Source organism: Coffea eugenioides, chromosome 1 (assembly GCF_003713205.1).
Source record: "Coffea eugenioides isolate CCC68of chromosome 1, Ceug_1.0, whole genome shotgun sequence".
Classification (NCBI taxonomy): Eukaryota; Viridiplantae; Streptophyta; class Magnoliopsida; order Gentianales; family Rubiaceae; genus Coffea; species Coffea eugenioides.
Genome location: NC_040035.1, coordinates 45557628 through 45575679, shown reverse-complemented (window position 1 = coordinate 45575679; position 18052 = coordinate 45557628). Strand labels below are relative to the sequence as shown.

At 37.5% G+C, this 18052-nt stretch overlaps 3 protein-coding genes and 1 long non-coding RNA gene across 5 annotated transcripts; 1 reads left to right on the top strand and 3 right to left on the bottom strand.

Moving 5' to 3' along the window:
* Positions 1-413: 413 nt before the first annotated feature.
* LOC113764046 (mitochondrial substrate carrier family protein ucpB) lies at positions 414-4087 on the bottom strand. The gene is made up of 9 exons (XM_027308118.1): positions 3873-4087; positions 3542-3658; positions 2824-2885; positions 2491-2727; positions 2261-2428; positions 2086-2135; positions 1319-1451; positions 1052-1089; positions 414-892 (listed from the first exon to the last, which is right to left on the bottom strand). The coding sequence occupies exons 1-9, from the start codon at positions 3910-3912 to the stop codon at positions 796-798; spliced, it is 942 nt and encodes a 313-aa protein (XP_027163919.1). The 5' UTR covers positions 3913-4087; the 3' UTR covers positions 414-795.
* A 2681-nt stretch (positions 4088-6768) lies between these two features.
* Positions 6769-9209, bottom strand: LOC113778541. The gene is made up of 6 exons (XR_003469286.1): positions 8787-9209; positions 8370-8438; positions 8090-8140; positions 7744-7875; positions 7402-7586; positions 6769-7037 (listed from the first exon to the last, which is right to left on the bottom strand). It is a non-coding gene; the product is annotated as an uncharacterized LOC113778541 (long non-coding RNA).
* Positions 9210-10795: 1586 nt separating this feature from the next.
* Positions 10796-14100, top strand: LOC113780851 (U1 small nuclear ribonucleoprotein C). 2 transcript variants are annotated; one of them, XM_027326636.1, is made up of 6 exons: positions 10796-11033; positions 11240-11295; positions 11401-11443; positions 11860-11901; positions 11985-12282; positions 13537-14100. In XM_027326636.1, the coding sequence occupies exons 2-6, from the start codon at positions 11288-11290 to the stop codon at positions 13773-13775; spliced, it is 630 nt and encodes a 209-aa protein (XP_027182437.1). In that variant the 5' UTR covers positions 10796-11033; positions 11240-11287; the 3' UTR covers positions 13776-14100. The 2 variants fall into 2 exon arrangements, with proteins under 2 accessions (XP_027182437.1, XP_027182444.1); XM_027326643.1 differs by having other exon boundaries at positions 10855-10879.
* A 433-nt stretch (positions 14101-14533) lies between these two features.
* LOC113781935 lies at positions 14534-17946 on the bottom strand. The gene is made up of 4 exons (XM_027327815.1): positions 17796-17946; positions 16440-17024; positions 16228-16347; positions 14534-16105 (listed from the first exon to the last, which is right to left on the bottom strand). Exons 2-4 carry the CDS (start codon positions 17016-17018, stop codon positions 15215-15217), a joined length of 1590 nt encoding a protein of 529 aa, XP_027183616.1. The 5' UTR covers positions 17019-17024; positions 17796-17946; the 3' UTR covers positions 14534-15214.
* Between the last annotated feature and the right edge of the window lie 106 nt (positions 17947-18052).

Genomic DNA, 18052 nt, shown 5'->3' with positions numbered 1-18052 from the left:
GAAATTGAACCGTCGGAAGGATTTTGAAGGCAACAAATCTGCCTACATTGCGTGGTTTATTATTAGAAAACAAGATTATATTTGTGCCCCCTAAACGTAGTTGGAAAATGTGGCAAGATGAATCTTCTAAAAGATACTTTTCAAAGAAAGCATGAACAGCATGTTTATATGACCAATTTGCAGACACTTTCTTAGCCCAATGAAGCATGCATAGAGTAGTTTTTCGAGCTTCAAATGAGAGGAAAGAGGTGGCTGGCTAGCCTACTCACAGCATGTTTAGTGGGAATATGTACCACAAAGACACAACGGGAGCTGGAAACAGGTTTTAGCCACTCGCCAAGTCAAGTCAGGACTCGGTTCACCAAAATCTTGCTCTTGGGATGTATGTACGTACAAATACATGAACTCCAGCTTTACATATTATCAAACTCCACGAGATCATCAATATATTACTATCGATTCAATAGTTAATCGTTACAATGACGAAAAAAATGTGCGAGTACAAGGGCGAATGCTGCTGCTTTACAAAGAAAATAAGCAGGCCTTACAGATCAAAACAATCATAAAAATTGATAATGCTATCAGATATTGAAGCAAAAATGGGCTATAAGTATGTGAAAATGACAATTGGAAGCAACTCTAGCATGAGGAAGATACTGAATTAGTGAGGCAGTTTGTAATCTCCTGGTTCAGGACCGAAGAGTTCTATTTGTGTATCTTAAAAATGTATATAAGCATAGCGTCCAAATAATGTAAACTCTAGCTCCTTTGCTAGATAGAAGAATATCTTGTAACCTAGATTGCCTTCAATCCTGCAAGCTCACGTAGCTTTTCACAGATTATGAAGGTGATTGTAGTCTGGGGTCCCAATCTTGCAAAAAGGGTGAGGCCTCTGGTAATATTTCAGATGTTAACAGGAGAACAAATGTTGAAATAAACAAACATACCAGGAAGTGAACTTCAGAGTTAGGAACCATTATAGCTTCAAGTCTAGCAAATAGTAAAATAACTCTTAACATAAACAAATAGTTCAGGAACATAAAAACCTCACCCTTTGTAGAGCCCCCGAGGACCTTCTGTACGCAGAACCTGGAATTACATAATGCTGGAACATCAGATAAGACATTATGATGAATCAACATTGTACTTTTGGAATATAACTTTTAGTCTCATATTAACCTGTCATCTCTTCATCCACCTAAAAACAAGTGGCTTGAAATGTAGACACCAGGAAATGAGCAGTAGAAATTCAACCTTTAATTTCCATCCCATGCAAGTAATGTGAAGCTTAAAATGAAAAGACAGAAAATGTTTTTACCTGATACGCACAATGAAATCCATTTTTATACATTCCAACTTGCTTAGATTCTCGTTGCAACATAAGACGGGTTTTAACCATGTCCATGGGAGCAGTCATAAGGGTGCTGACTGCACCTGCTATCGTACTTGAGCTTCACAAGATGCAAACACAGTTAATTATCCCTGATGGAACACATTGATAATGCATTCTTCTTAATCATAACAAGGAAATAACATGAATTATATGTGGGAACCAGCAACAATCAATTACTGAAGTTGTGGCATATAAAATTCATCCATTCCTTTAAAGTCAATTCCAGTTTCATGAAACATCCAAGACAAAATATCAAATGCACTTGATCTTACTATTTCGCCTTCCAAGTTATCTAGATTTTTGTCCTCAAATCATGTTAGCTAACTCTGGGCAATCTGATTGAATATCCTATTTATATTGCATACCCAACAAAAAATAGAGAATATATATTTCCCAGCCATGGGAGATAAAACGAATCACATTTGTGCCGGAGCACTTTCAAAATGATTTTGCAATTTTAGAAAATAATTTGTAATTCAAATTTGACTATTTAGATCTTGGACTTGAATACCCAGAAAATTCAACTTTGACTATTTAGATCTTGGACTTGAATACCCAGAAAATTCAACTTTGATACCAGTAAGAAGTAGCCTCATATTGCATACAGACATAAATTAAGAAGTAGCCTCATATTGAATACACACATAAATGATTTGTGCACTATACAGGAGGAATAAGGAAATGTAGCCTACATTAAATGCAGATAAAATCCTTCTTCAAGAGGAGTCCACCTCATTAGTGCCTGCATAACTTCACAACTTTAGTTTTTGAATTCTGTTACAGAGTACAAGTAAAAGTCCAGGACATCATAAGCTACAGAAATTATTCATGTCAATCTAAGTAAAGATAGCATGAGTAGCATTAAACCTGCTTGGATTCATCATAAGTTGCCAGTTGAGAGGCAGTCAATGCAGCAGCTCTAGTCATGGCAGGACCAATCCCCTTCCAAAGAGCAGCCATGCCCTCTTCATGAGCAATCTTCTGGAGTTCGTGTAGTGGTCCTTTGCTTGAAGTTGCATTCATCTGTAATCGTACCTGAAAGAGCATGAAAAATGAGATATGTTCGAGAAACTTAAAAACAGTTTACATGATCATACCTTCAAGACTTCCACTGGATTGGTCAGTGCTGTAGCAATGGCACCAGAAAATGCTCCAGAAGCAATCTTCACCAAGATATTGGTGGACTCAAAAGCCAATTCACAGACATATTTTGATGGTTCATATAAGCCTAAACGGAGACCACCATAAAGAACTGACCTTGTTAATGCAGGTGTTAATCCCAGATACAAGGACTTCATCCCCTCACTTTTGACTAATTGAACAAAAAGTCCTCCCTGCATGCATCAGAATAACAAAAATAAGCTATTGCAATGTATCCATAAATATGAGTAATATTAATCAAGAACAGGACACAACTTAAAAATTTATACCATTCCAATTAAGGGACCTCTCTGGCCAACAAGCTGCATTTGCAGCCTCACCTTAAGAACATCTGCAAGCCAAACCAAGTTGAATCACATTTTCATACCACATGACAGAACCCAATCTGACTCGATGTAATTTCTGCCTGTGGTCGTTCTTGCACAAAATAGCATCATGTTGGCCCTATGGTTATACCATTTCTTTCATTTTGGATACTTCCAAACATCATGATCACCGAGAGACACTTGCCACACGTGACCCCATTTACAAAATTATTGAAGCCATTAACTTCACATTATTCAAGCACAAAATTATTGAACCCATGAGCTTCACATTATTCAAGCAGTAATGTTGATTCCACACCGAGCCAACAAGTAGCATCCAGAATGTAAAAATTTTGGACTTTGATTTGTTAAACAACTACGAAGCCAAAGAGAAAAAAGTCAAGGAATGAATACTAAATGAATTCATATATTATTCAGTGAAATGTTACCATGCCTCATCGTAATAGAGTAAAGACAGTAGATCCGGACAGAATGCTAGCAAGAACAATAAAGCAAGGACGTCAAAAGGAAATGCTATAGGGAAACGAAGAATTGGAGCTCAATCCATATTGGAGACCTTCATTAGATTGGAATAACAACTATGACGCAATTGCAACGAGTGAACAAACAAGCAATAGCCTCATCAAATAAATTAGCAACGAGGAGTTGAAGAAGAAGAAACCTAAAGGGTGGGTGATGCCAGTGGCAGCAGCAACAGAAATTCCACTCGTACCGAAGTGAGAAACAATAGTAGATATCGGGATCCCCCAAACATGCCCCTCCTTCACCTTCTTCAACCCTGAAGCACTCAAATCCCACATCGGCTAACATGATAAGAATAGCGAAAGAAAAAAGAAAGAAAAGAGGCTCCGTCCTAATTAAATCTGAACAGTTACACAGATACGCAAGCAATCGATTCCTTTTTATTTTTTGAAATCCCCAGTAAATCACCGATATATTTCTTTTAGCTTTTACTAAAAGTAGCACGATGTTTATGTAAATAACCGTATGACCTGAGATGGGATTTTCCCCGGAAGCAGAGCTGGCAGCCATTCTCGATTTCCTTGGGGCCCTGGTGGTTATTCACAACCTGCCGGCTTTGAGGCCATACGGCCACGGGAAAACAGTTTGTTGTGGCTCTTGATTTGGACAGTTAAAAGAGAGCGGTGAGCAAAAGGAAAGCATGTAGGTTAGGAAGGTAGGAAGGGATATAGATTAGGCTGTGCTTGTGCCGCACCCACACATAGGATTGGACTCCTTAAATTTGGTCCCGCCAGTTTTTGGAGAGGGGATGCTATTTTGATACGAGTTGTAACATTCCTCCGGAGAAAAAGGAAAAGAGGTTGTAGTCTTTCGATGCGGTGCATAAAATGATCCTTCAATAAACTCCAGAAAATAAAAGAAAAAGATAAGTGCTTTGACATGTATGTTTCAAGTCATTCGATTTATTGAATTATTACTACTTTAATCTCTCTCTACATTTCCATGGTTCTCGTTAATTAATAACCAATTGATGGTAATTATACGTAGAACACTGCTATTTGAGCGCAGATACATTTTTATTTTGGAAATGTATATATATGTATATATATATAAATATATATTTATATATTTTTTTAAAGGTGAAATCATCAATTAAAATTAAAATAAATCTTATATAAATTGATAGTGTTACTATCATTATTGAATCCATGATATATGTGCAAAAAATGATATTATATACACTGTCAATGTTGAGAAGATTAATTCTTAAAAAGTAAATCTATATAAGATTAACGATTGACTGTCAGCGGTACTTCTTCAGTTTATACCTTGCACGCCCGTAATTTACTTATGTCAACTCGTGTGTGTACATTTATTTCTAATTAGTTCTTAGTTCATAAATTGCATGCCTGTGATTTAGTTATATCAACTCATGTGCATACATTTAATTTTTATCTTTTTTATTAAACGTGATAATGTTTTAATCTAATTCCTTTTCCTACTTTACGCCTCACTCTACATTAAAAGGAAAGGTGAATGTAATGTGATCATTGGGAGATTCAAAGAGGACTAAACTATTCTCAAACTAGCCGAGCGCACAGTCAAGCGCATATTATATGTTACTAGTTTTTCAGGCCCTGACGCCATGCGTCAGATAGCCTGGATTGGTTTTTTTGCTGCTGTTGTATATTTTTTGTTAGTGTTGTGTGTGTGTGTGTTTTTTTTTTTTTTTTTTTACATAGTTAACAGATGATTGGTTTGGTTGTACAGTGTGAATTATGACTGGGTATATGTATATATATATTTTTTGGGAGGGGGGGCTTTAGCTATCACTTCTTGCCTTCTTGGTACAAGCGTACGATGCGTGCGAAGGTAATATGAATTTACCTAACCCAATGATATAATGTGCAATGTATTAAGAAAAATATCATTTAAATATAGGGAAAAGAGTCCCAATGACCCTCCAACTCTTTCCTAGATAAAGTTTTAACCCTCCAATAATTAACGGTAAAAGTTTGGCCCTCGATCTAATAAAATAGCATATTTGTGGCCCTTCTGTCAAATCCAGTAGTTAAAATTGACAGGAAGCATCATCTCGTAAGACGCGCGACCAAATGTCAAGGGTATTATAGTCTCTGAAGAAGAACACAAATTCTGCCAAATAAAAGAAGAACACAAATTGCTACTTACTCGGGAACTCCTGGGATGGCATATATCTTGCCCAATCTCTCCTCGACAATCATCCAATCCAAGGAAAAATCACTCCATCCCTCCTCCTCCTCTCCTCCATCTCCTCATCTACATCTACCCCCACCGCCTCCGTGGTCGATTTGAGAACCCTCTTGACCCTTTGGAGATGGCCGGCGCAGGAGACGAGAAGTACCCGCGTTAGCATCAGGGGATGTGGAAACTTATACTTGGCCAGTAGGATTTCAGAAGCAAAGCCGGCGGCCACATGTCCTAAATAGGACCATATGCTTACTAGTGACACGAATGTGGCAATGCTCTTCTTGGGAAAGCCCAAGGATTTGCCAATTTGGCCCAAATTATCAATTGCCGTTAAATCGATTACCAATTTTGCCTCAAGTCAGCACTGGATTTGTTTCTGTCTTTAGCCGCGAACAGAATTAGCATATCGATGCTGCACACTGCTTGCAGGATTGTGTGATATTCTCCCCTTTCCGGTGGCCTGAACACCTTGTCGAAGCAAGAAACGTGTGTCTCTTCTTGATTCAGTGGATCGGCGAGAGGCGTCTCTGCTTTCGCTGCCTGTGGTGCAAACTCACTCACCGGTGGTGGATCATATCAGTGGTGAAAATGTTGGAGGGAAAAGGAGTGGAAATTGTTGGAGCGAAAATCAGTGGTGAAAATGCTTTTACTCTGTCCCAGGAAAGAGACTATAATGCCCTTGATATTTAGTCGCGCGTCTCACGAGATGATGCTTTCCGTTAATTTTAACTACTGGATTTGACAGAAGGACCACAAATATGCTATTTTATTAGATTGAGGGCCAAACTTTTACCATTAATTGTTGGAGGGCTAAAACTTTACCTGAGAAAGAGTTGGAGGGCCATTGGGACTCTTTTCCCTTAAATATATTATATAATGTGCACCGAAATTTGTTTAAACCTGTGATATAATGTAAACTTTCTACACCAAAATTTAGCCCAGGATACTGAGAGATTTGCATGTTTATGTTTAAAACTAAACCATAAATATCACATAGCAATAAAATGGGAACAGTTTATAACAGTTATAGTGAGCTTTTGTTTCAAAAATGCTCATTCTGCTCAGATAGGGAAAGTGATAGCTTGGTTAAAAATGTAAGTAGATATGCTCTAGGCATATATGGTGATGAGGAATGGAACAATCCTTGGTGATCTAACACTTTTGTATAGCTTTTTATGAGCCTTTGCTCACCAAATGTAAAGCTTTAAATCATTAATACAATTCCTACCGTTTCTGAAAAAATATATATACATAACAGCTATAGTGGGCTAGCATATACTATATTAATCTTGTACACAAAACTAAAGCAAAAGTACACAGCAATTATAATAGTATAGCCAACCAATTCATTTAGGTTCAAAATAAACGCTAATGACTCCTGAGAATTTTTCTCAATCCATCCAGCGTAATTACACGAGCCTTTGGTGACGTTGAGTATGTAATCCAACTAAACTTTTGCATTCTCTCTGTATTCACAAACAAAAACATAAAATATCATTGACCAAATAATCTTTTGTTACAGTTTACAAAAAAAAAAATTATCAGGAAGCATAAGTATACATCTTATAACAAGATTGGCTGTGAATCAATCAGTTGACCATAGAACAAGATGGAGGAAGGTAAGAATGTAGCAACTACTTAATGTCTCATAGCACAAGAATGTAGCAAACATGGACAGGGGGGTGTCAAAGCAATTTCTTATGAGGGACATGTAGACTACTCTGGCATCCACTACAGACGAAAAAAACTTTGAAAGAGCAAAGCATACACATTATCCTGTAGAATTGAAAGAGCTGTGAGATGAACAGACATTCAAGCTGAATATAGTACCTTGTCAAAATATGGCTAAAACTTGCCTCTGCAGAAATTAGATAGTGTCCACGTGGCATTTCGCAACAATGATAGTTTGCATGCTCATTTAGCTAAGCCACCAAAGGACCTAGAGCTCCATGACCAGGAACAAAATCACGGCATTTTGGGGAATCACCAACCACATTTCACGGAGCCCATACAGCCTAATGTAGTTAAAAGAAAATTAAGGAATAAGAGATAAATAACAATAAAATTCAATTATATCATGCAACATTCAAAATCCAGAAAGCAATGCAAGGCATTGAACATGATTCCAAACACCATAAGAGGAAATTTCTTTATCATCCGTCAAAGATGTACCTGTTCACGGGCATCATCGCTGGGAGAACTAAGAAGCTGTGCGAATATGGGAAGAGCACCATTGTCTATTACAACCTTAGTGTGCATAGATGTCCCGGAAGCAATGTTTGTGAGAGCCCAAGCTGCCTCAAACTACAAATTTGCAAATGATGGAAAAAGATATTTATACATAACACCAAACAAATATAATCTTCATTTTGTACGCAAGATGGGGAATAATGAGCTTGAAGCTGAAGTTGAGGAAATCCTCCGTAATAAGATAATGAACAAAACGAGGGACAACACAAGCTTGGATCACTTCTTGAATCGGTGGACTTTGTTTAGGTATCAGGATTAACAGCAATACCTATATATGCTATATCCCCTTTTGTATTGAGAAAGATTTTTCCATGAAGACCTGAGTGTACAAAGTGAAATCAACAGAGAAGTAATTAGGAAGTTCAGCTAGTTATCTATCAAAATTTGAACAAAGGAAAATGCCCTATAATAAATGTTCCGTATGGTCTCCCAGTAACACTATAGATACATTCCCATATTTCAATAGACAGACTTCCCACCAATATCAATAGCTAGATAGAGACAAAAAAGCATTCCAGAAAGGATGATACTATGAATGTAACTTGTACCTCATCTGAGGAGTTTGAGCGAAGCCACTATTGAGCTGAATAACACCACACTTGGAAGCATCGAAGATACTGGAGATAAGTTTTACTTAAATTCTTAGATAATACAACAAATTTGTTAGGAACCTTAAAACTAAGTAAACCGTAATTCTAGTGATCAAAATTGAAAAAAATTAGGCCAAACCCACGACTGAAGCTTTCTATTAAATCATATTGAAAAGAATAAAAAACAACTGAAAATAGAATAAATAATCCAGACATAACAAAGGTCACGGTACAAATCAATTTCATCCCTAAACAATAAGAAGTTTAATCAACTTATCAACTTTAGCTATGGTTAGGTTTCAAACTTGGCAAAATTTTTAGGGCAAAAAACAGGCTAGGAAGGAAATAAGCTAAAGCCTCAAAAATTAACTTCACCTGGTGCCAGAAAAATATTTTTACCCACTTTCAAGCAGCTCTCATAATAGAGGATTGGCAGAGGGTTTGGAAAAGCGTGTAGAGCAACTTAGAGAGAGCAGCAAGAAAAAGCAAAGCTATCCGGTTGATTATTTCATGCGCGCCTTGAGAGTGTTCAACTGGAATGCGTCATCTCTTAGTAGGTGATTGAAAGGGCGGCGATGTGTAGGGTGAAGCAGAGACGGAGAGATAGAGAAAACAAAGCGATTGTATCAGTGACTTCGATGGTGAGAGAACAGGGCACAACTCAGTATAACCAAAAGAGAAAATTGCTGACCGAGAATGAGAGAAAATTGCTGACCGCCACTGGCCAAAGAAAGCTAAGAAGAATAATGAGGAATTGAAGCGGTGCTCCCAAAACCAAGAACAGGCCAAGAATGAGAAGAAAAGCATGAGAGCCACGCGGATGAGAAGAAAGGAATGAGAGCCACACAGACACACGGGAAATTCCAGTGCAGCCACTACCACCGAATGACATAGGACCAAAACGCCTCTCAAAGCCACAAAAATAGGACCAAAACACCCCTCAAAACCACAAGAATCACGCGATAACCGACTCATCATGCACTGTTCACAAAGGTTATCACGCTTTATATATGTAAGATAAGATTTACACAATCGAGCGCACATTATACGCCTACTTTACACTAACAGGAATGATGAATCCAAAGGGATCATTGAGGGGAAGGGGGAGGGTCCGAAAAGGATTGAACTGCCCTTGAATCGGATGAGGCGCATTGTACATCTGTTAGCAAAATTCTAAAAATTCCTGAATTAAAATGCAAGTTGGGAGTATTGAACACTCATGCTCAAGAAGGGGCTTCCATCTCAGATGGTCACTGGATCAGTGGTGGTTACCTCGTGTACACATGTCCTATATATCTATTTATTTACTTATTAAACAAAAACAAATCTTACAAAAAAAAAAAAAAAATCAATGAGTGCAGTTTAAGTTTGAACAAATGTTACATTCATAGAAGTTGTCAACCAACTCGTGTCTATTATTTGTACTATATATAAAAAGGGAGATGAAGAGATTTGAAGTAAACATGCCATTTTATAAACTTTTATTTTTATCTTTATGAAAATCATTTTTACTTTAATTACTTATACACATATTGTAAAAAAAAAAATGTCCATAAGCATTTTTTACTTTTAACTATTTAAAAATATGTTTTTCAACATAATCACTCCTAAGCGTTATAATTTATAAGAGCAAATTATTCGGATGGCCACTGAACATTTGAAATCATTGAAATTTGGCCTCTGAACTATTTAAAATTTAGACTTGGGGTTATTCCGTTAGATTTAGTGGTTAACTATTTATTTTGTCTCGTGAAATGTGCGAGCACTCGAATCTGATAGGATGGTATGAAATTTAAACTTTAGATAGTATAGTAGTCAAAACCAGACTTTTAATAGTTCAATGGTCAAAACTCCATAATTCCAAAAATATGGTGGGCATCCACATAATTTGCTCTAATTTATAACAATATGAAATTATTTTATGAAAAATTGTAAAAGATTAAAGTTTGTTTCAATAATAAAAATTTTATTATAAAATATATCACTATGAATATTATGTATTTTTTTATTGCACAAACTAAATGTGCGCATTTGGCACTCATTACGTATAAAAACATATCACCGTTTGATCTTTTATTATTTATTTTTTAAATTCATTCACATAAAACTTTTGAACTTAATTTGGGTGTTTTTGGATTACAAGATTTTCAAAAAAAGAATTCAAATTTTATTTTACTTATATCATACATACAATTTTCAACAAATTTTTTTTATCACACATATATCATATCAACAAAAGTATTAGAGTATTTATTTCAAATCACCTCTTATCCAAACAAATGATTGGACAACTGCCCAAAAATTACCCATTAATTGTCTGACATTATACGCGTACACACCCACAGAGTGTGAAGTTAATTCCTATAAAAATGGTTCGGGATTAATTTTATTTCTGATGAACGCAAAAGCTGACACTCAGATTAATGACCAACAGCAGAAAAGAAAGGAGTCTGGTGTTGTAAGTGGGGGTAATTGTAATTCCCTCTGCTTGACGCTCCAATTGGCAATTTTAGGGTTCTTTTCTCCTGTCTTTCTTGCTTCGTTCCTTCTGATCCACGCGGAGGTCCGATTGCTTTTTCGAGAAAATTCGACGCTGATCTTACGATTTCCATACTTTTTAAGGTCCTTTTTGTCTCTTTGTAGTGTAATAGCCAGTAGGAGCACCCATCTTTCTTAAACAGCTAAGCCCAGCATTCTTGAGCAACTTGATTACAACTTATTTAGTGCTCGCTCGCGGGTTTCTCACGTTGCTTGCATAAGAAATTATTAGGGTTTTGCTTCTCGCTTCTATTCTGATTTGCTGATTTTGTTGTTGGGTACTCCTCCAGGTCGCTCTGTCTCTGCATTGCTCTGAGTCCCCTCAATCGAGACGCATAATGCCTCGGTATTTTTTTTTCTTGAATAATTGAATGGAGATCTTACTCTACTCGTTTTACATAGCACTATAGAGAAAATTATTGAAGAAATCGTTTTTGTTTTGTGGCTTTAGGTATTATTGTGACTATTGCGATACTTACCTGACGCACGACTCTGTAAGCCTCCATCTCCCTCTCATCTCCTACTTAAGGCCTCTTTTCAGTTTTCTCGTTTTACAATTACTTCACTTTTCACGTTGAATTTGCTCTCTGTTTACAATTCGGCCTATCTAAATTTTAGACTTGACGACTTTACTTTAAATTTCTCAACCTTGGTTTGCCTTCAACATTCAGCTTAGCCTTTTCAGAAGCGTCCGCTGAGTTTTACTCTTTTGGCTTTTTTCTTCTCTTTTAAGTTTATTTTTCCTCTTTGCAAATAGAACTAGCATGTCACTGGGTGTCTATCAGCATCCTCATCACTATCAGTATTTTGCTTGAAGAATCAATTTAATAGAAATTTATAAGCTCTCTAGGCTATTTGACTTTTGAAGTTTGATGTTATACATTGGTTTTCTTCCTGTTTGTTGTTTCAGCCTTCTGTTAGGAAGCAGCACAACGCTGGTTATAAACACAAGGTAAAAACTTCTGATTTCATGGCTATTTTGGAATCAAGGGTAATAATTTTTTTGTCATGTATTAACATGCTTATGTTGAACAGGCTAATGTGCGGAGTTATTATCAGCAATATGAGGCACAGCTGAATCAAAGTTTGATTGATCAAAAGGTCAAGGAACATCTTGGGGCATATCGACCAGTTGGTCCTCCTTATCCCTTGAGACCTGGCATTCCTGTTCTACCTACACCTCAGATGCCCATGCCCATGCCCATGCCCATGCCCATGCCCATGCCCTTACCTGTGCCCGTGCCAGGGTCTGCATCATTGCCTGGTTCAGCCCCATTAATCCCAGGAATCAGGCCACCTCCCATGTTGCCTAGACCTGTACCTAGTGCTCCAGGTACATAAAGCATCTCCTCATGGAATACAGGGTGCACATGTTTTTATATTTTTATGATTCTAATTTGTATTTGGCTTTAATGCAATTTGGTTACGGTTTTTCTTTTCTATTTTGATTGCACAACTTTAAGATAATTCTTATGTTCGACACTTGGTTTGAAGCACAATATTTCATGGTCTATTCCCTTTTATGTGATGATGATAGATTGCTTTAAGGAGCACTGTTAATTGGTGGTCTACACGTGTGTCTCCTTTTCTTTTCCTAATCTTTTTCCTTACCTTTACCCTTACTTGTGAAACTATCGGGGAAGAAAGAAGAGGGAGAAGGGGAGGGATATCTCTTTTTTTTTGTTGCCGTTGTGCCTTTCTTCACTGTTGAGGTTTAGTATGGTCAGATTAGATGTGCTTTATTTTCTCAATGGAATAGATTGAATTGCATTTGTTGGTATCACGGGTGTTGTCAGTTATGGTCGGAGTGATGTGCCTTATATTTCTCTTGAACAGGTGACATGCATGTACATGATATGATGTAGCCATTGCAGTATAATTTGATTTATAGTTTACTGTAGCGCAAAGTTTTAGTAACTCATAGAATTGAACATATCTTACTTGGACAGAGTCTGGAAGTATTTAACTTGGGTAGTAGCCCCTGCAAAATAAATTCATTGAGCTTTTAAAGTTGAATAGTCTCGAAAACTCAGACGTCTGAAAATTTTTGGGCTTGGAATTTAAGGATAATTGCAGGTTAGCAAGCAGTCATTATTTGGAATTGGTTGATATCTGCACCCTAATCAGGCATAGAGTTTTTATTGAAAATTGCTTATATCTTGTAGGTGGAGAACTCTATTTTTCAGATGAAGATTTAGAAAGTCACACACACACACACATATGTATGTGTGTGTAAATATCTAGAGCACTTCCTTGGATTTTCTTTAAATCCTTTCAGATCAAAAGTTGGTGTGTTTCAGAAGTTTTAGAGGTTGCAACTGCACGATGGATTTTTATTTTTGGGGTGAAATTTACCCTTGCATGAACTTGGTTATTTATAGCTTGTTTTTGACTTGCAGCAAAATTCCAATATGGGCTTCATTTTTTGTAAACAAGTGGAAAGCCCTGATTTCCCTTCTGGATTATGTTTTGAAGTTTTCATGGGTGGACTCCTTAAGGATAAGAGATTTCAATGAGAAGTTTTGTGTATAATTTTCCAGTTATTCTCTTTGGAAATTGTCGTCTGATTGTCCTGTTACATTGGCAGGTTATTCCATGTCACAAATGGTGACACCACCAACTGCTCCGCTGCCTAGTCAATTAAATGGTATTCCAAGGCCCTTAACTGCTCCTCCACCAGTGGTTCCTAATAGCGCTGGAATGCCAGCATCTAGTGGTGCCCCACCAATGTTTACTCCTGTGTATCAAGGGAACATGGCTGTCCCAACAACTGGCAGTGGTGAAAGTTCTGATATGAATGCCCAAGCTGCCGAGGCTAATCATTAGTATGTCCAAAATTATGTTTACTTCTGAGGTTAATCATTAGTATGTCCAACATTATGTTCACTTGTCTTTTTAGCTGTTGGGTTGTTGCAATGGAGATTGCATCCTGTCAAAAACAGATGCTAGAACTTGTGTAGAAAATTTTGACAGCTAGATGAAGGACATAAAGTTATTCTTGTTTCTAAATGCATTCCATGTGTTATATGTGTGTTATTGCCAATAATGGGGGAGATTCTTGTGCTCTCATGAAGTGGCATTTTGTAACACAGAGGATCTGCAATTTTCACTTACCATGTTAATGGCAAACGAACATGTTTCTGTTTAAAAATAACTTCTATCTATTTATAAACTAGAATTTTATACGACTGCAAATTTCATCATGGCATGAGATACATCATCATCTGTTTGTAAAAAAGATATCGGGCCAAAGGTACAACGTGTGTCGTAATTGAGATGGCCAGTAAATGTCAAATAGCATATTTTGGTTTGTGTTATTTGGACAGGACATGAGAACTACTACGTATATAATCTAGCAAAGCAATTTCCTGCTTCCGTGGCAAAACTAGAAACGAAAACCGTTTGGATTGCATTTTCTGTCATTTTTCATGAAAAAATTACTGTAGCGATTTGATGTATGTGAGGGAAAAAAGTAATAGGGAAATGTGATCACGGAAAATGACGTAATTTTTCGGCGAAAAACGACAATCCAAACAATATGCAAAAACAAAGGACCTGTATTTTTATGCGGAAGCAAAAACAAAGACGAGTTTAAACAGGTCACGGTTGCTTTCAGATTTTGTAATATTACACAATAGCGCTGAACAGGACAAGAGTGCAATCCCTCACAAACCCGGTTAAGTTATTACACAATAGGGCCGAACAGGAAAGAAAGTGCAACCCCTCACAAACCCAGGTAATTTGCAAACAAATCTATGCCTCTCTGTCATCACCAACCATCAACGATATTCAGCTTATTTACTGCAGCCATTTGAAGATACATTCCAATTTCTGACACCGTGCACAATCCGAACTCTACATAAAGATCCAACAAATTTTCTGGCTGAACTATCCATGCAAACTTTATGCATCTTCTCAGGAAAGCAATGATTAATCAACAGAAGCAAATGAACGGAAAAATTACGAGGCAAACGACCTAAAAAACTTTAAACTTGGTGGCATCCAGCGTACTTTGCTCAGGAACTACTGAAAACCAATGAAAGGTACAGCACAGAATTACCACAGATTCTGACCTTATCTTGGCACTGGCTTTTGCTCTTGATTATGCCAGCTTTTGCATCATATAAGATGATGCATACTCTACAACAAAGAGAAGGGCTTGTGCAATATTACAAGTCATCTAGGCAAGCTACAAATTATTCCAACTCACAGAGATTGCATGCTGCAGCTCATCTGAGAAAGCTCAATTGTGCAATCTGTGTTGATTAGCTGCGTGACAAAGGTCCATCAAAGCCGTAACGTGACGAGACTTTTGAAGAGGTAATGTCAGGCCCACCCCCAAGACGGTGGTAATTTCTGTTGTAATCTGATAAAGCATGCAAAGCATACAATGGATGTGATAGTTCTACCTCAGAATTCAATCTTCGTAAGTGATCTTTTGTCTCACGTGCATAGCTGGAACCATTTACATGAGCCCCTCTGCTTTCTAAATAAAAAGGTTCTTTAGGTGTCGCCACAGACCCTGGCAGCGAGAGATACCGATTTACCAATGAGGTAGTGCTATCATCATAAGGGTTACATACATCCTTGATTGGATCCTCAAAAGACTGCTTAGTTTCTAAGGTGGGTGTCTGTCTACTAGGCACTTCGTGACAACCTCTAAGGCCATAAGTCCGATATTCCTTTTCACTAGGAAAATAAATATTATGACAACCAGGTCCTTTCTGCACCAAAGCTGCATTATTGCTCAGGGAAATTGGATTGCTAGGAAGCTGCTCCCTTCTGTTATTAAACCTGTGATTATCATCCATGTGGCTAGTAGGAAGACCAGCAGGAGCAGTAGTTGGCAAGAAATGCCTTTCTGAACGAAGACCAAAACTTCTATATTCTTTCTCTGAGAGAAAAAGAGGACGTGAAGAGTGTCCACTGTTAGGCATGATATGGTGGTGGTCATCATCATTGCGCATAGATCTCTGATGTGTCTTAGTACCATATTGTTCTTTATAAACTTGTTCTCTGAAAATTTCCTGTTCTGGCAAAGTTGATAAAGATGGTGGTGGCCAAACAACTGGAACTGGCACAATTTCCGTTCCAGAAGCTGTACCATTTGAAGGCAACCATGGAGCAGGATGAAACAATTCTGTCAGTTTCTTTACCTGCAAATGCACAAAACTAAATAAGAAGCTATATACTGACAAAACGATTCTAAACTTTGATAGAGGAACTCTTGTTTTCAAAGAAATAATACTGTTCATTATCTAAATAAGATATGGCTCACTTGCTCAACCGTCAACTCTGTCTTGAACTTGTGTGTCTTCTCATCATAATTCTCTTTGATTGCCTTCTTAAAAACACCCTCAGGTAACGGAAGGCAATCTTTACATATTTTGAAGCGCACCTATTGAAATCACAAAGATCAACTGAACCACCCAAAAATTTGACAAAGAAGAGAAAGCCATGACACAGTACAAAATAGATTATCAAATCAACCTGAGCAGAGAAGGCCCCAGAGAAGGCTGCTGGTTCAAGTTTCATGCCACCACTTGACGATGCTTCATATATTCCATACATGAGCTTGAGATCAAAATCAAAGAGGAAAAGCTTCAAACCAGGTTTAATACGCATGACAAGCTCTTGCCTGCTTGTTGGGATACCCATTACGCGATAACGGAAACAGTCTGGTTTAGTTTTTGCATTGCACATAAATATCATTCCCCCAATAATTTTGCCAGACTTCTGTTCCCTCCTTTTACTCTCCTCGCCCTTATCTTCAGTGATTTCCATTGCTTCGTCCCTGTGATGTGGAATTAGATCCTTTGCGGAATCTGTTTTAACATTCCTATCTTGTTTGCCCCGTTTGTTTCTCTTCCTTTTATTCTTATATTTGGCTTTAACTTCTGAAACAGTCTCAGCCTCTTTAGATTGCATAAACTCCTGAGATGAGGATTTGCTAACATCATTTGGTTTTGCCTTCAAAGACTTGGGATTTTTCTCATGCAAGCGTACTGGTTCAGCAGCAGAATCAGCAATATCGTCATCAGCCTTTTTGTTGAATTTTCCTGGTTCCATAACTTCCTGAGTATATGATGCCAAAAAAAAATGCTTTGTTAATATCCACGTCATTTTGTAAGTTCTTCTTTAGTAGATTGCTTTGGTTTACTTTCTATGCGACAATAAACGCCTTTCCTTCACCAGAAGCTCCATTCTAAAAGAATAAGCCATTAATTCAGTTATACAAGAACCACTCAGATTCGGCAGGAAGTATGAATATCCTCCAAGAAAATGAAACTCAATTGTCACACAGGAACCATGATATCTTGCTATTTCAAAACAAACGAACAGAACCTCAAACTAAACCTGCTACATAATAGCATAGAAGTATAAAAGAGGCGATTTCCATTTTTCCCTCCAGAGTGAAAATTCCATACTTCTGCTTGCCAATCTTTCCTTTTATTATACTGCTTCATCCTACATTGAGAAAGGCTAATTATGGAGACGCTTTCACTGCAATTTGTTGATCACTACCAATAAAATTCTTATAGCAACCAAAATCAAATTTTAATTTAGGAGCAAATACCAAAAATAAGCATCAATAATATTAGCAATTCCTAGATAAATAGGAGAAACGTTTTTCAAAATGCAAATTTTCACCACCAAGAAAGGATTGAATTCTAATTACCGTATGACGATACAATTCGTAGATTCCGATTTTAACATAAAAATACCAAGATGAATTTTGACGGAGGTAGATAATAGCACAAAGATTTGATAAGAGCGTCTTTCGAGCACGTCGTTAATAAATGAACGAAAGTAGATAAGATTGGCAAAAATCATAGAAGTGATAACCTCAAATTCTGAAGAATGGACAAGCTGCTTGCTTCCAACGCTTTCACAGGGAGCAGCTGATAGAGGTCAACGGCGGTGGAGGAGGCTGAGCGACGGGTGGAGGAGGCTGAGCGACGGGGAGGCCAAGTCCAGTTAAGTTGGTTTTGGAATTTTGAATCGCTTGTCTAGTGAACCAAAGGCGTCATTATATCGGACCCAAAAACTTAAAAAACGTAAACCATTTCTAGGCTGGGCCCACGGACGCTATCGAGTAAAGT

Bases quoted from the DNA above. Each gene is read 5' to 3' on its own strand.
- LOC113781935 (XM_027327815.1), bottom strand. From the start codon at position 17,018: ATGGAACCAGGAAAATTCAACAAAAAGGCTGATGACGATATTGCTGAT. The intron at 16,348-16,439 runs GTTGATTTGATA...TGATTTCAATAG, and splicing joins CTGGGGCCTTCTCTGCTCAG to GTGCGCTTCAAAATATGTAA. The intron at 16,106-16,227 runs GTGAGCCATATC...GTGCATTTGCAG, and splicing joins CAGAGTTGACGGTTGAGCAA to GTAAAGAAACTGACAGAATT.
- LOC113780851 (XM_027326636.1), top strand. The intron at 11,902-11,984 runs GTAAAAACTTCT...TATGTTGAACAG, and splicing joins ACGCTGGTTATAAACACAAG to GCTAATGTGCGGAGTTATTA. The intron at 12,283-13,536 runs GTACATAAAGCA...TTACATTGGCAG, and splicing joins ACCTGTACCTAGTGCTCCAG to GTTATTCCATGTCACAAATG.
- LOC113764046 (XM_027308118.1), bottom strand. From the start codon at position 3,912: ATGGCTGCCAGCTCTGCTTCCGGGGAAAATCCCATCTCAG. The intron at 2,886-3,541 runs GTTTCTTCTTCT...TTTGGCTTGCAG, and splicing joins TGGCATCACCCACCCTTTAG to ATGTTCTTAAGGTGAGGCTG. The intron at 2,728-2,823 runs GTATAAATTTTT...TGATGCATGCAG, and splicing joins GAGGTCCCTTAATTGGAATG to GGAGGACTTTTTGTTCAATT.